Source organism: Onychomys torridus, chromosome 4 (assembly GCF_903995425.1).
Source record: "Onychomys torridus chromosome 4, mOncTor1.1, whole genome shotgun sequence".
Classification (NCBI taxonomy): domain Eukaryota; kingdom Metazoa; phylum Chordata; class Mammalia; order Rodentia; family Cricetidae; genus Onychomys; species Onychomys torridus.
Genome location: NC_050446.1, coordinates 76,162,638 through 76,178,354, shown reverse-complemented (window position 1 = coordinate 76,178,354; position 15,717 = coordinate 76,162,638). Strand labels below are relative to the sequence as shown.

General features: G+C 42.2%; 1 protein-coding gene across 2 annotated transcripts in view; it reads left to right on the top strand.

The window, feature by feature from the left end:
* LOC118582145 (intraflagellar transport associated protein) overlaps positions 1–15,090 on the top strand; it is an 87,928-nt gene extending 72,838 nt beyond the window's left edge. For both annotated transcript variants that reach the window (XM_036184749.1, XM_036184748.1), the window contains one exon: positions 14,843–15,090. In XM_036184749.1, the coding sequence (XP_036040642.1) occupies positions 14,843–15,007 (165 nt within the window). In that variant the 3' untranslated portion in view covers positions 15,008–15,090. The remainder of the gene's footprint in view (positions 1–14,842) is intronic.
* Positions 15,091–15,717: the final 627 nt, after the last annotated feature.

Below are 15,717 nucleotides of genomic sequence, written 5' to 3'. Positions count from 1 at the left end.
ATCTTGCCCTTCATTACTCCCACTGTCATCTAGGTTGTTCATGTAGATCTCATCCATTTCTCTGTCATTGGGTGATCCCTGGGTCTTTCCTAGAGTCCCGTTTTCTAGGTAGCCTCCCTGGAGTTGTGTAGCAGTCTAGTCATCTTTGTTTTACATCTAATATCCTCCTATGAGTAAATACATACCATGTTTGTCCTTCTCAGTCTGGGTTACCTCACTCAGGATGATTTTTTCTAGATCCATCCATTTGCCTGCAAACCTTATGATGTCCTTGTTTTTCTCTGCTGAGTAGTACTCCATTGTGTATATGTACCATATTTTCTTTATCCATTCTTCAGTTGGAGGTCATCTAGGTTGTTTCCAGGTTCTGGCTATTGCAAACAATGCTGATATGAACATAGCTGAGCAAATGCCCTTGTGGTATGATTGAGCATTCCTTGGGTATATGCCCAAGAGTGCTACTGCTGGGTCTTGGGGGAGATGGATTCCCAATTTTCTAAGGAGGCGCCATATTGATTTCCAAAGTGGCTGTACAAGCTTGCATTCCCACCAGCAGTGGAGGAGAGTTCCCCTTGTTCCACATCCTCTCCAGCATAAGCTGTCTTCTGTGTTTTTGATCTTAGCCACTCTGACAGCTGTAAGGTAGTATCTCAGAGTCGTTTTGATTTGCATTTCCCAGATAATTAGGGCTGTTGAGCAATTCCTTAAATGTCTTTCAGCCATTTGAACTTCTTCTGTAGAGAACTCACTGTTTAGTTCTATAGCCCATTTCTTAACTGGACTGTTGGGCATTTTGATATCTTAATTTCTTGAGTTCTTTATATATTCTGGATATCAGCCCTCTGTCAGATGTGGGGTTCGTGAAGACCTTCTCCCATTCTGTAGGCTGTCGCTTTGTCTTGTTGACCGTGTCCTTTGCTCTACAAAAGCTTCTCATTTTCAACAGGTCCCATTGATTGATTGTTTCTCCCAGTGTCTGTGCTACTGGTGTTATATTTAGAAAGTGCTCTCCAGTGCCAATGCATTCAAGACTACTTCCTACTTTCTCTTCTATCAGGTTCAGAGTAACTGGATTTATGTTGAGGTCTTTGATCCACTTGGACTTAAGTTTTGTGCATGGTGACAGATAAGGATCTATTTTGCAGCCTTCTACACATTGACATCCAGTTATGCCAGCAGCATTTGTTGAAGATGCTTTCTTTTTTCCATTGTACATTTTTGGCTTCTTTGTCAAAAATTATATGTTCATAGGTGTGCGGGTTAATGTCAGGGTCTTCAATTTGATTCCATTGGTCCACATGTTGGTTTTTATGCCAGTACCAAGCTGTATTTATTACTGTAGCTCTATAGTAGAGCTTGAGGTCAGGGATGGTGATGCCTCCAGAGGTTGTTTTATTGTACAGGATTCTTTTGGCTATCCTGGGTTTTTTGTTTTTCCATATGAAGTTGAGTATTCTTCTTTCCAGATCTGTGAAGAATTGTGTTAGTAATTTGATGGGAATTGAGTTGAATCTGTAGATTGCTTTTGGTAACATCGCCATTTTTACTATGTTAATCCTGCCTATCCATGAGCATGGGAGGTCTTTCCATTTTCTGACATGTTCTTCAATTTCTTTTTTGAGGGACTTAAAGTTCTTGTCATATAGGTCCTTCACATGCTCAGTTAGAATTACCCCAAGGTATTTTATTTCATTTGTGGTTATTGCAAAGGGTGATGTATCTCTGATTTCCTTCTCAGCCTGTTTGTCTATTGTATATAGGAGGGCTACTGATTTTTTTGAGTTGATCTTGTATCCTGCTATGTTGCTGAAGGTTTTTATTAGCTGTATCAGTTCCTTGGTTGAATTTTTGGGGTCACTAATATATACTATCATGTCATCTGCAAATAGGGAGAGCTTGATTTCTTCCTTTACAATTTGTATCCCCTTAATCTCTTTGTGTTGTCTTATAGCTCTGGCTAGAACTTCAAGTACTATATTAAATAAGTAGGGGGAGAGGGGACAGCCTTGCCTTGTTCCTGATTTTAGTGGAATTGCTTTGAGTTTCTCTCCATTTAATTTGAAGTTGGCTGTTGGCTTGCTGTAGATTGCCTTTATTATGTTTAGGTATGTTCCCTGTATTCCTGATCGCTCCAAGACCTTTATCATGAAGGGGTGTTGGATTTTGTCAAATGCCTTTTCTGCCTCTAGTGAGATGATCATGTGGTTTTTTTCTTTGAGTTTGTTTATATGGTGTATTACATTGACGGACTTTCGTATGTTGAACCACCCTTGCATCCCTGGGATGAAGCCTACTTGATCATGGTGGATAATTGTTTTGATGTGTTCTTGGAGTCTGTTTGCCAGAATTTTATTGAGTATTTTTGCATCAATGATCATGAGGGAGATAGGTCTGTAGTTCTCTTTCTTTGTTGCATCTTTGTTTGGTTTAGGAATCAGGGTAATTGTAGCCTCATAGAAGGAGTTTGGTAATATACTTTCTGCTTCTATTGTGTGGAACAACTTAAAGAGTATTGGTATTAAGTCTTCTTTGAAGATCTGGTAGAATTCTGCAGTGAAACCATCTGGTCCAGGGCTTTTTTTGGTTGGGAGACTTTTAATGACTGATTCTATTTCCTTAGAGGTTATTGGACTATTTAAATGGTTTATCTGGTCTTGATTTAACTTAGGTTTGTGGTACCTATCCAGAAAATTATCCATTTCTTTTAGATTTTCCAGTTTTGTGGAGTAGAGGTTTTTGAAGTATGACCTGATGATTCTCTGGATTTCCTCATTGTCTGTTTTTATGTCCCCCTTTTCATTTCTGATTTTGTTAATTTGGATGCTCTCTCTCTGTCTTTTGGTTAGTTTGGATAAGGGCTTGTCTATCTTGTTGATCTTCTCAAAGAACCAACTCTTTGTTTCATTAATCCTTTGTATTGTTCTCTTTATTTTTATTTTATTAATTTCAGCCCTCAATTTGATAATTTTCTGGCGTCTGTTCCTCCTGGGAGACTTTGCTTCTTCCTGTTCCAGGGCTTTCTTGTGTGCTGTCAAGTCACTAGCATGTGATTTCTCTAGCTTCTTTATGTGGGCATTGAGTGCTATGAATTTCCCTATTAGCACTGCTTTTATAGTATCCCATAAGTTTGGGTATGTGGTGTATTCATTTTCATTGATCTCTAGGAAGTCTTTAATTTCTTTCTGTATTTCTTCCTTAACCCATTGGTGATTCAGTTGAGCATTATTCAGTTTCCATGAGATTGTAGGATTTCTGTCATTTTCTCTGTTGTTGAAATCTAACTTTAAACCATGGTGGTCTGATAGAACACAGGAGGTTATTCCAATTGTTTTGTATCTGTTGAGATTTGCTTTGTGGCCAAGTATGTGGTCGGTTTTAGAGAAGGTTCCATGGGGTGCTGAAAAGAAGGTATATTCTTTTTTGTTCGGGTGGAATATTCTGTAGATATCGATTAAGTTCATTTGAGCCACAACATCAGTTAAGTCCATTATGTCTCTGTTAAGTTTCAGTTTGGATGATCTGTCCAAAGGTGAAAGTGGGGTGTTGAAGTCTCCCACTATTAATGTGTGGGGTTTTATATGTGATTTAAACTTTAGTAATGTTTCTTTTCCATATGTGGGTGCCCTTGTGTTTGGGGCATAAATGTTCAGAATTGAGACTTCATCTTGGTGGATCTTTCCTGTGATGAGTATGTAATGTCCTTCATCATCTCTTTTGATTGATTTTAGTTTGAAGTCTATTTTGCTGGATATTAGGATGGCTACACCAGCTTGCTTCTTAAGACCTTTTGATTGGAAAGTCTTTTCCCAGCCTTTTATTCTTAGGAGGTGTCTGTCTTTGAATTTGAGGTGTGTTTCTTGTATGCAGCAGAAAGATGGGTCCTGTTTTCGTATCCATTCTGTTAGTCTGTGTCTTTTTATAGGTGAATTAAGTCCATTGATATTAAGGGTTATTAATGACCAGTGATTGTTTGTTCCTGTTGTTATTTTTATTGTTTTGGTGGTAGTGTGTGTGTACTTATCTTCTTTGGGGTTTACTGCTGTGGTGTTATCTATTGCCTGTGTTTTCATGGGTGTATCTGCCTTCCTTAGGCTGGAATTTTCCTTCTAGTGCTTTCTGTAGGGCTGGGTTTGTGGATAAGTATTGTTTCAATCTGGTTTTGTCTTGGAAGGTCTTGTTTACTCCATCTATGATGATTGAATGTTTTGCTGGGTATATTAGTGTAGGCTGGCATCCATGGTCTCTTAGTGTCTGCATTATATCTGTCCAGGTCCTTCTGGCTTTCAAAGTCTCCATTGAGAAATTGGGTGTTATTCTGATGGGTTTGCCTTTATAATTCATTTGGCCTTTTTCCTTTGCTGCCCTTAATATTCTTTATTTATTCTGTACGTTTAGTTGTTTAATTATTATGTGGCGAGGGGACTTTTTTTTGGGGTCTAGTCTCTTTGGTATTCTATAGGCTTCTTGTATCTTCATAGGCATTTCCTTCTTTAAATTGGGAAAGTTTTCTTCTATGATCTTGTTAAATATATTTTCTGTGCCTTTGAGTTGGTATTCTTCTCCTTCCTCTATCCCTATTATTTGTAGGTTTGGTCCTTTCATGGTGTCCCAAATTTCTTGGACATTTTGGGTCATGACTTTGTTGGTTTTAGTGTTTTCTTTGACTATTGAATCTATTTCTTCTACCGTATCTTCAACACCAGAGATCCTCTCTTCCATTTCTTGCATTCTGTTGGTTATACTTGCCTCTAACATTCTTGTTTGTTTACTCAGATTTTCTATTTCCAGCATTCCTTCTGCTAGTGTCTTCTTCATTTTTTTTTTTCTCTTTTCAGGTCTTGGACTGTCTCCCTTGCTTTTTCATGATTTTTTTTCAAGGACTTATTGTTTTCTTCTGCTTTAATTGTCCTTTCCTCTAGATTTTTATAGTGTCCTTCCCATTTTTTGTTTGTCTGTTCCTCTACTTTATTTTTGATTTCTTCTATATAAGGCTCTAGCCTCTTCATGATGTTACTTATAAGGTTGTTTTCTTCTTCTCCTTCTCCTTCTTCTTCTTCCATTCCGTGATGTTCAGTTCTAGCTGTTGGAGAAGGGCTAGGTTCTGGTGATGCTGTATTGCTCTTTATTTTGTTGTATGTACTTCTTTCTGCCTTGGTGTCTGCCCATCTCCTCTTGGGTTCGTTCTTGTTCTTACCAGTGTACTTGGTCCAGAGAGAGCTGACAGATTTAGGGAGCCTCTCTCTGGTCCAGATGGAAGCTCTGGGCCAGATGGGAGTGCTGGTCCAGATGAGAGTGCTGGCCGGATAGGAGCTGGGGGGCTGGACTCTGAGTCTCGGGAAGTCCCTGGGGTCTCCTTATTTTGTCCAGGTGGGAGCTCCTCTTGTCCAGATGGGAGTTCCTCTGGTCTCTGGTCCAGATGGGAGTTCCAGGGCAGGATCGAAGCTGGGGGCTGGTCTCTGATTCTCAGCAAGTGGCTGGGGTCTCTGGCAGATGGGTGTGGGGGCAGGGCGTGGTGACTGCAGGGTCTGCCTGCAGTCTCTGGTCCAGATGGGAATTCAGGGGCGGATGGGAGGTGGGAATTGGTTTCTGAGTCTCAGGAAGTGGCTGGGTTCTAGGGCAAATGGGTGTGGGGGCACGGTGTGGAGACTGCAGGGTCTGCCTGCAGTCTTGGAAAAGAGGAGCCTTCCTGCAGGGTCCTCCAATTGGCCGGAAACTGGGGCCAAGTTGGTCAGGTCCTCCTGGGATGGCCTGTGTACAGAGGTGGGTCCCAGGGGCAGTTGCCTCTCTGGCTATAACCCCAGGCACTCCCACAAATCTTATTTTTAACCACCTAAATCATAAAAGAATGTAATCATCAGCTTCCAGCAAGTGTCCTGTGAGGAACCATCAAGGAACCTTTGGGGTTAGAGCTGGTGATGGCTGCATGCAGTAACTGCAGCCTGAAAGCCGAATTGTGTTCTGTGAGTTTTGCTTCCTCATAATTGCCTTTTCCGAATCCACAGCTTTCTGCTATGGATTGGTTCTGTTTGATTTCCCCCCTAAATTTATTAGTAGTTTATGTATGTGCATTTTCCCTTTTGAGAGAGGGACATTTTTTCACACGTCTAGCTTGTTATTTGTCAATAAATTCTTGCATTGATTCCTCTGTTTTGACAAATTTTGGAGGTTTTGAACTGCTTTCTAGAGCAAGATGAGTTCCTAATAGTGAGAGGGAAATTGTGTTTCCCTGAAGAGACAATCATGGAAGAGGTCAGTAGAGAAACTCAGGTCCCTTGTTTTCCCTTTCACAATGGGATTCTGAACATTTCCCCACCAAGTTACTTTATTTACCACATCACTCTGTGTTCTAGCCTGTAGCTAAATGCTACTGTTATTGATTTGAACATTAGTTTTGGGTTCCTTAATTTGCCCATGTGGTATTATGAATGAAAATGCATCCTCCTTTAACAATGTCTCTGTAAGAATCAGTCACATAGGCCATTTTAAGGAAACTCAAAGTTTCCTAATAGTACACAAATTCTATTCCCATAGTGGTCACAAAAAAATTTCAATTAGGCTTGAAATTAGATACCTGAAATCCACACATTTCTCTCAGCTCCTTAGGCAAAAATAACAAGTTAATAACTTAATTCACACTTGTTTTTGTTTAGCAGCAGGGGATTTGGTGTTGTATAGCAAGGATTCTTCTCTAAAATAAACCAGAATTTCAATTTGTAGTTGAAATCTTGGAGCTGTAGAACTTAAGACGCTGAAATAAGCCCACCTTGAAAGGAGAAAGCTTTCAGACTGCCACAGCAGTCAACTGCTGGATCGTGGAGCAGCGTGCAGCCTCACTGTGTTGGAAGAGGCACGGTGATGCTTTCTGAATGGCACACCTCATTTCACTCGGAATTACATATCTGCACCTTGTCTCTCCTGCATGCCTCTGTAAGCTTATGTTATTACAACATAAAATGTCAGAATGAGCTCAGAACCAAGCATAGACGTGCAGCGGATATTTACTCAATGAACAAATAAACACATTCTTCTTGCTAACTGGGAATGACTTTGTGATTCAGTGCCATGGTTGAGGTCTGTCATGGTCTGGATATGTTCTGTCCCCACAGGTGTATGCCTTTGTATACCCAGTCCCCAGTTCTGGTGCTGTTTTGGGGGAATCGAGGAACATTTGGAGGTTGGACTCTAGTTGGAGGCAGTGAGTTCCCAGCCACTCTGCCTGTCCTCTCTCTGCTTCCTGCTCTGTAATATGTCCCCATGATGCCAAGACCTGGGGCTGACCTTCCCTTGCTCTGTTTCCTTTTTTCCCCTTGGAATGGATGTATTTACTTTGACACTGCTGGAAGTGTGTAATACCTTGATTTTACAGGGCCTGATGGTTTAGAGATACTCTGAGTATCAGAAGAGACTCTGCACTTGCACATTTGAATGATTGCTAAAGACTATAGGACTTTTGAAGTTGGACCGGATTCATCTTGCATTATGAAGCAATCATGAACCTATGGGGCCAGGGAGAGAATGTCCTGGTGTGACTGTGACGTGCACTGCATAGATGAATGTCTGAACCTTTTTTTCTCCAGCTAGTGACACTGGTTTGTGGAGTCTTTAGAAGGTGAGAGGGATGTGGTCACTGGAGATGGGTCTCAAGCTGTTATAAACTGGCCCATATCCTGTCCTTGCTAGGTAGGCTTCCTGTCCACATGGATGTGAGGAAGTGGCTGTCACATGCGCCCACCACCATGGAGCTATCTGCTGCCAATGCCTTCTCTACCATGATAGGCTGTACCCCTGAAAGTTTGAGCCAAATAAAAGTCTTCCTCCTTTTGTTGTTTTTGTGAGGAATTTCCTTACAATGACCTGAAATGTAACTAATATAGTATCCTTGTCTCTTTCCTCCTCTCTTGGTTTCTTTCCCACAACATCCCAGTGATCAAATCTCCCCTCCCATCCTTGACAAAAAGGAAACAAAAGAAGGAAAACACCCTTGGCTTCCCTTGGCCGTTCTTTGCCTGTGGTCTGTTCCTCTCCTTTTCCACTCAAATCCATGAGTGTATCTAGCTAAGTTCCTCTCCCCTCTAGTTTCTCCCAACTCCGTTAGTGCCCTGCTTCCTCTCTCTCAGTGAACTGTGAAATGCTTTGGCCTTGGTTGCCTACCTGAAAGTGTTCAGAACGAGGGGTACCAGGTACAGTTCAGTGGCCCGGTCTGCTGTTTCCTTTTCTGTATTTACAGAGCATGGAGAGCCGTGCCTGTCCTGCTATGGCAGTCTGCCCTGTACTCTTGCTTTACTGGCTCTCACAATTCTGCTCTATTCTTTGTGTGTTTCTGAAATTGCTCCTCCCATCCTCCTTTGGAGGTTTTTGTCTGCCCACTCCTAACAAGTCGGTGTTCTCCACGGCGCCATCCTTATGCCTTGTGACTCTTCCCTCCCTGAATGCTTGAAGCGACTTTCGTTCTCAATTCTTCCTGTTACGCTTATGTCTGTCAATGGGCACGTCTAGCTTCAGATATTTTCCCTCTTGAGCTTTGGGTTTGTGTATTTAATTGCTTTTTGACTTCTGTATCTTCCAGGGATCTTCAAATGCAGTGTGTTCATAGCTGAGTTTCCCTCCCTGTACTTTCTCCTCTGCCATTTCTGTATCATCAGTCACCAAATGCTGCTTATTGTCTTCCTAAATGGTTTCGTATCTTTTCTACCAGTGCTCCATTGTCCTTGTCTCTTGCTAGACTCTGATAGCAGAATCCCGAGGAGCCTTCTGACTCCAGGCTAATCCCTCCAAATCTACCGTCTATTTAATCTGCAGTGTGAGCTACTAAATCCTAATCTCCAAGATGACAGGTTGTATTTCCTTTTGGTGCTGCTAATACCTGCTCCATTATAGGTGTTCATTAAAAAAGTTTGACTAAATGAAGAGAATGCATATAAGACCAAGTGTCTGCCCTGATTGCAAAAGATTCTTCAGGGCCTTTTTGTCATCTATAAGATGATGTTGCTGCCGCCTTGCCATTTCTCACACTGTCCTTATGTCCTTTATGCTCAGACAAGGCTGAACTGCTTTCAGACATGAAACCCTGCACCTTATCTCCATAGCGCACTCATGGAAACTGTCTGCAAGGCTGATCTTCCCTCAGCCTGTTAACTGGTTCTACCTAGTTATCTAACCATCTCTGATTCCTTCCCAACCCACTCCAATCTTGTCTGTTAGATGGTCTTGTCACCCTCCCAAATCTGCCACTCTATGGTTCACTATCATGGTATGTTGGTGTTGATATAATCTGTCAGTGACTTTACCCAGGTCTTTTTTGTGTTCTAGGACCTTATACAATGCCTAGGAATGTAGGAAATCGAACATTTTGGGAAGAATGAAAAATTCCCGAATGACTGCAGAGGACTATTCTCACACCTTGACTCAACTGAGCCATACTGAAGCATATCCCCCAAATGGCTTAATTGTTCGGAAGATCACATTTTGGCTTTGCAAATAGGAAATTATGACTATTCTTAGTTTCCTCCGTTCTGTTTCAGCATTGAAGTCATATTCTAAGAAAATTATCTAGCACTGGGCAGTGGTGGCGCACACCTTTAATCCCAGCACTTGGGAGGCAGAGCCAGGCAGATATCTGTGAGTTTGAGGTCAGCCTAGTCTACTGATTGAGATCCAGGACAGGCACCAAAACTACACAGAGAAACCCTGTCTTGAAAAACAAACAAACAAACAAAAAGGGCTAGAGAGATGGCTCAGAGGTTCAAAGCACTGACTGTTCTTCCAGAGGCCCTGTGTTCAATTCCCAGCACCCACATGGTGGCTCACAACCATCTATAATGAGATCTAGCACTCTCTTCTGTGTACATAATAAATAAATAAAAATAAATAAATAAATAAATAAATAAAAACAAACAAATAAATAAATCTTAAAAAAAGAAAAACCAAAAAAAAAAAAGAAAATTATCTAGCAATTGCTGCTATTAATAACTCTTAGTTCTAAGTGACAAACTTTGTATTTTTTTTAAGTTCATTATAAGTGACTAATCCTTATATTGGCAAGTTTATTAGCTTTCAGAAAACTATTCTTTTTTTCATTTTTGTTTATTAAGAAATTTTCTACTCACTCCCCATAACCCCCCCACATCCCCCCTCCCTCCTCCTACCCCCCAGCCATCTCTCCCAAGCCACTCCACATCCCCACATCCCCTAAATCAAGGTCTCCCATGGGGAGTCAGCAGAGCCCAGCACACTGAGCCTAGGCAGGTCCAAGTCCCCTCCCATTGCACCAAGGCTGCGCAAGGCGTCATACCACAGGCAATGGATTCCCAGAAGCCTGCCCATGCACCAGGGATGGATCCCGATCTCCCTGCCTGGGTGCCTTCTAGTTTGAGCCAAACAACTGTCTTTTGTATCCAGAGGGCCTAGTTCAGTCCCTTGGGGACTCCACAGCCACCAGTCCACAGTTCATGGGCTTCCTCTAGTGTGGCTGGTCATCTCTGCATGTCCTCCCATCATGATCATGACATTCCCTGACTACAGAATCCCTCCTCTCTCTCATCAATTGGATTCCTGGAGCTCAGCTTGGTGCCTGGCTGTGGATCTCTGCATCTACCTCCATCACTCACTGGACAAATGCTCTATGATGACAGCTAGGTTATTCGCTAGACCAATCACCAGAGTAGACCAGTCCAGGCAGCAGTCCAAGGTGGGGTCATCCTTGTGGATTTCCGAGAGCCTTCCCAGCTCCCTGCCTCTTCATATTCCCATGATGTCCTCATCTATCATCGTATCTCCCTCTCTGCCCTCCTACTCTGTCCCTGTTCCAGCTTGACCCTCCCATTTCTCTATGTTCTCAGCCCCCTACTCCTCCCCCTCTGCCATCCCCCCCACACCCAGTCCACTCATGTAGATTTCATCCACTTCTCCTTCGCAGAGTCATCCATGTGTCCCTCCTAGGGTCTTTCCCTGTTAGCTAGCCTCTCTGGAGTTGTGGGTTGCAGTCTGACCATCCCTTCCCTCACATCTAGTATCGACTTATGAGTGAGTACATACTGTTTGTCCTTCTGAGTCTGGGTTACCTCACTCAAGATTATATTTTCTAGTTCCATCCATTTGCCTGCAAATTTCATGATATCATTGTTTTTTTCTACTTAGTAGTACTCTATTGTGTATATGTGCCACATTTTCTTTATCCATTCTTCAGCTAAGGGGCATCTAGGTTGTTTCCAGTTCTTGCTATTACAAATAATGCTGATATGAACATAGTTGAGCATGTGTCCTTGTGGTAAGATTGAGCATTCCTTGGGTATATGCCCAAGAGTGGTATAGCTGGGTCTTGAGGAAGACTTATTCCTAATTTCCTGAGAATTTGCCCTCCTGATTCCAGAGTGACTGTACAAGTTTGCATTCCCACCAACAGTGGAGAAGTGTTTCCCTTGCTCCATATCCTCTCCAACATAAGCTGTCTTCAGTGTTTTTGATCTTAGCCAGTCTGACAGGTATAAGATGGTATCTCAGAGTTGAGAAAACTCTATTCTTTGCTAATGTTTTTGTTAATTCAAATTTTCTGTAGAAAATTATGCAACACAATGAGAATTCAACTATATGGGGAAAAAAACTTTAAGGAAAAACACTTTTTTTTTTTTCCATCTGAGAGGGAATCTCTTCACCTGTAGTATCATAATGCTACATATTCCAGCCACAATGTAGATTGGAAATTCAGAGATATGGAGGTATAAGAAGGCATTAGGTGGGGCCATCTCTTAAGAACTAACTTGGCCATAGGAGTTAGTGCTGATCAGAAGCCCTGAGAAGCCCAAACTATGAGCCTTACTTTACCTGGACCACTAAGACAAGATGATAGATAATGAGGGGAGGTGATGTGGGGGCTGGTGGTATGTTCTGCAAAGTGACGATCCTTGATTGGGGGAAAATGAAAATGCTCTATCTTTTGCTGTTATTCTAGTGAAGAGCATGCCCCATGTCAGTGATAACACTTGTTTACTGTCTTCTCCTGGGTCAGGAAATCCTGTAGACCCAGGTTTTGCTGTACTGGCATTCTGTTCCCAGTACCTAATGCTTAACCAATGCTTATTGAATGAATAAGTGTAGGGTGGGGGAGATGGAAACACGTTATGGACCGGGGAGTAGGAAGGGCATGGTATGGTATCAAAGGGATTTTCATAGCTGAGAGACTTGTTTAATTTCTAGTAACCTAGTCTCCCTGGGAGGTGGATGAAGGCCAAGTGTTTGCCTGTGGTGAGAATGGATGGGTTCAGAGGATCAGGGTGGGACTCTGAATCCGGGTTTGGACATAAGTGAGATACCTGCAGCTCGGTAGATGTGTCGCCTCTTGCTTTTAGACGAAGGCATGAAGAGCTTCAAAAATCCTCAATGACCAAAAGCTTTCATAGAGAGAGTTTCCTCCACATCTTGGCCAGGATCAGTAAGAATCAGGTGTCTACATAGGCAGGCAGGATGGACTATGGCAGGTTTCAGTACTTCTACATAGAGTTGGAGGTGGCTTGGACACTTGCATTCTGCACATGAACATCAAGTGTCATTGTGTGTGTGTTTCTTCATTAGAACTAGTCTTATCAGTAGTGCTCCCTGTTACTTTGTGGTGAAGAGAAATTTAATTACAGAGAGTGATCATGGCACACCAGTCACTTTCCTCCGCAGGCTCATTTGCGTCGTGTCTGCAGCTGCTCTATTGAAAACAGTCATGACCTTGCACATGGCCTTGAGTCATTTTCAGTGGTAGCTCTGGGAACTGTGCAGCTTATTGAGAAAAGGGCTCTTTTCCCAAAGAACTAGTGTTTTGGAAATTGTTGTGCTTGTGTTTTTGAACAAATGTGGCTTATTTGAAGCATATTGTCCTGGGTTCAAATGTGGCTTCTCTTCTTTACTAGCCTTGGGCAAGTTCTGAAGCCTTTCAAAGCTTCATGATTGGGAGGCAGTAGTTGATGAAGGGACTGTAGCCATCCCGAGCATGGAGAACATGGCTCCAGCAGGCCTTGCCCTTCTCCCCGCTTCTCTCAGCCTTGCTAAAAACCATGAGATTATAGTCCTAAAGCTAGCCACTAAGGTGGCTATTTGGCCTTATTTGTCCACTTCTTCCTCCTGAGGCTGATAACCAAGGTCCAGCTATCAAAGTATTGAAGTTCCACAATCAACCCCCTTTGGCTGCCCTAATTAACATAGCCAATTAAAATTAAATACCTCATCCTAACATGAGTTTCCCCTTTTACCATCATAAGCCACCATTTGCCTATGTGCCGTCTCTGTGTCCTCTCGATCCAGAGGCAGTCCTTTGTCCTCCTTCAAGGACAAATATCCCTTCTTCCTCTCCCTGTTCCCTTCCCTTTCCCCCTCATCCTCTGTCTCCTGTCTTTGTCTCTTATTTTCTGCCCTCTGTCCCTCTGGGGCAAATAAATCTCCTTTGTGCTGAGAACTTGGTCTTGGGGTATTGTGAGCTGATGATGCTAATCCTTTCACTAGGTACTGGCAGGGCTAATGGAAGGCTACTTACTGTTGATACCCATGTGGTTCTTGATACTAGGGCAGGCCCAGGATGGGAAATCATTCAGTGGCACCTCTTGACTTTCCTCCCCAGGAAAACACAGAGGAGAGGCTCAGGCCTCTGGAAATTGTTGGATCCCAGTAGCTGGTTCTGTTGTCACAGGGCAATGCGTGGCTGGAGTCTGCGATTAGCACTACACACCCTACTCCCTAATAGGACTCCGAACAGCTAGGTGGGAAAGCAGAGCTTTCTTGATGGTCTTCTCACTGCAGGAGCAGCGCAGAGCCTCTGAGCAGCATGTTCCTTTTTCACACATGCTGCGGCCGCTGCTTGGGGAGATCTGCCATGCAAGAACGTTTAAAGCTGACACTAGCTAGCTTCAGGGCATTTTTCATTTTTGCATAAGCCACAGTTTTCGATTATTTCTGCACCACCATACATATAGAGTTGATGAGGCACTGCATGATTTCATTGTATCTCATACCATTGGCTTTGGGTGGCATTTTTCAGTGGGTGAATTATTGAGATTTAAGGCATTCTTTTCTGTTTACTGGAACATGTACTCTATATTAAAAAAAAATGAAAAGAAACAAACCCTTTCTCATGCTGGGAACCAAACATAGGATCTTGCACATGCCAGGCAAAGCACTCTATCAACTGAGCTTCACCCTCAGCCTTGGGAAATGTGCTTTGAATGGCTCATCCTTTAGAAGGTCTTTAAAACTCATTCATTTGTATAAACATGTACAAAATGCTACCTTTCTTTGCAGATCAAAGTGTAATATGCAAAAAGGAAGAAAAGGGGTGCTGGACTTTTAAATTTGATCATATGTGTTTTAATTTCTCCTGTTATTAGACAGGGGTATGACACTATTATCTTGATTATAGTAAATACAAGGTATTTTTAATTTCGTTTGGAAAGATTACTTCATTAACAGATATTTTTTAGCAATGGTGAAGAGGTTGGTCAAGACCTTAAGGTGTATTTCTTGTTGTTTAACGGAGTGTCTAGCTTTTCCATATGCCTCTGTCTCTGACTCTGCAGTGTGGGAAGGAATGAAATGAATTTGTGCAAAGCAGATCTGATTCTTGCCTTGGGGGCAGAATTAGTTAATGATACTCATTCAGATACAGTGTGATCAAATGGGGCATATTAAGAGGCTTAAATTAGGTCAAATTGAATAATTGAATTTATTTCATTACTTAAAAACAGCTTAATCAGCTGAGAGTGCCGAACGTCTAAAAAAAGTTTCATTAAATATTAATAAGCTGTTTATGTCTTCAACTTCATCTTCACTTCGGTGACTGTGTTCCTTTCTTCCTTTGGTACCTTTATAGGTATTTGGGGATGAAGTGCAACCCTTCTTTCTCGATGAAGAATTTGATTATGACAACGTGACTCTCACTCCCAAGTTCACTGCTGGAGAGTTAGTGACCATCCAAGAGCAGGCCAAGCAGAAGAGAATGGATACCAATACAGACTTTTGTGAGCCCTATGACTGAGTCAGTAGATGTCTTTGTATTTAGTTTTATTTTGTTCATACTCAGCCAACATTAGAATAAAGCATACACCAACTGATTCCCTTTGTGGAAATGTACACATCTCCATTCATTTATCACTGTTGTTTGTCAGCAGGACACAGAGTAACCAAGATTGAAGATATCACTTCCACTTCTGAATTCTCTTCCATCCTGTTCCTGTGTCCTGTGACTGGTTGGAAAAATGGGAAAGGGAAATGGGGGCTGCTGAATCAGCGTTTGATGAGGGCACTGTACCAGGGCATGTGTGTGTTATACTGAAGCCTGGGAATATGAACCCATCTTATTAGAGGTGAAGGACAATCACACATTCCAAACATTATCATAATGAATAGAATCACTTATATATGTAGGTCTTTGGTCCCATATGTCCAGATGGTACCGGAGATGTTGGTATTTATCCATGTGGTTGTTGAGAGATTAAGCGTCATTGAAAAGGAAGACACTGAAGAACTGATTTTAATGTTTCTGGGATTAAAAACTGTACCATTAATCCATGTATGATGGCTGCAAAGGACAGTGAGTAATCTATGTCTCCAGAAGTTTAGGCTTGGAAAAGCAGAACAACTCGAGAATGTGAAATGACATCATGGCAGCTGGTGAGAGGGCTCCACACAGGTGCTTGCAGGGCAAGCTGATGACCTTAGTTCTGTCCCTGAAGCCATGTAAAGTGG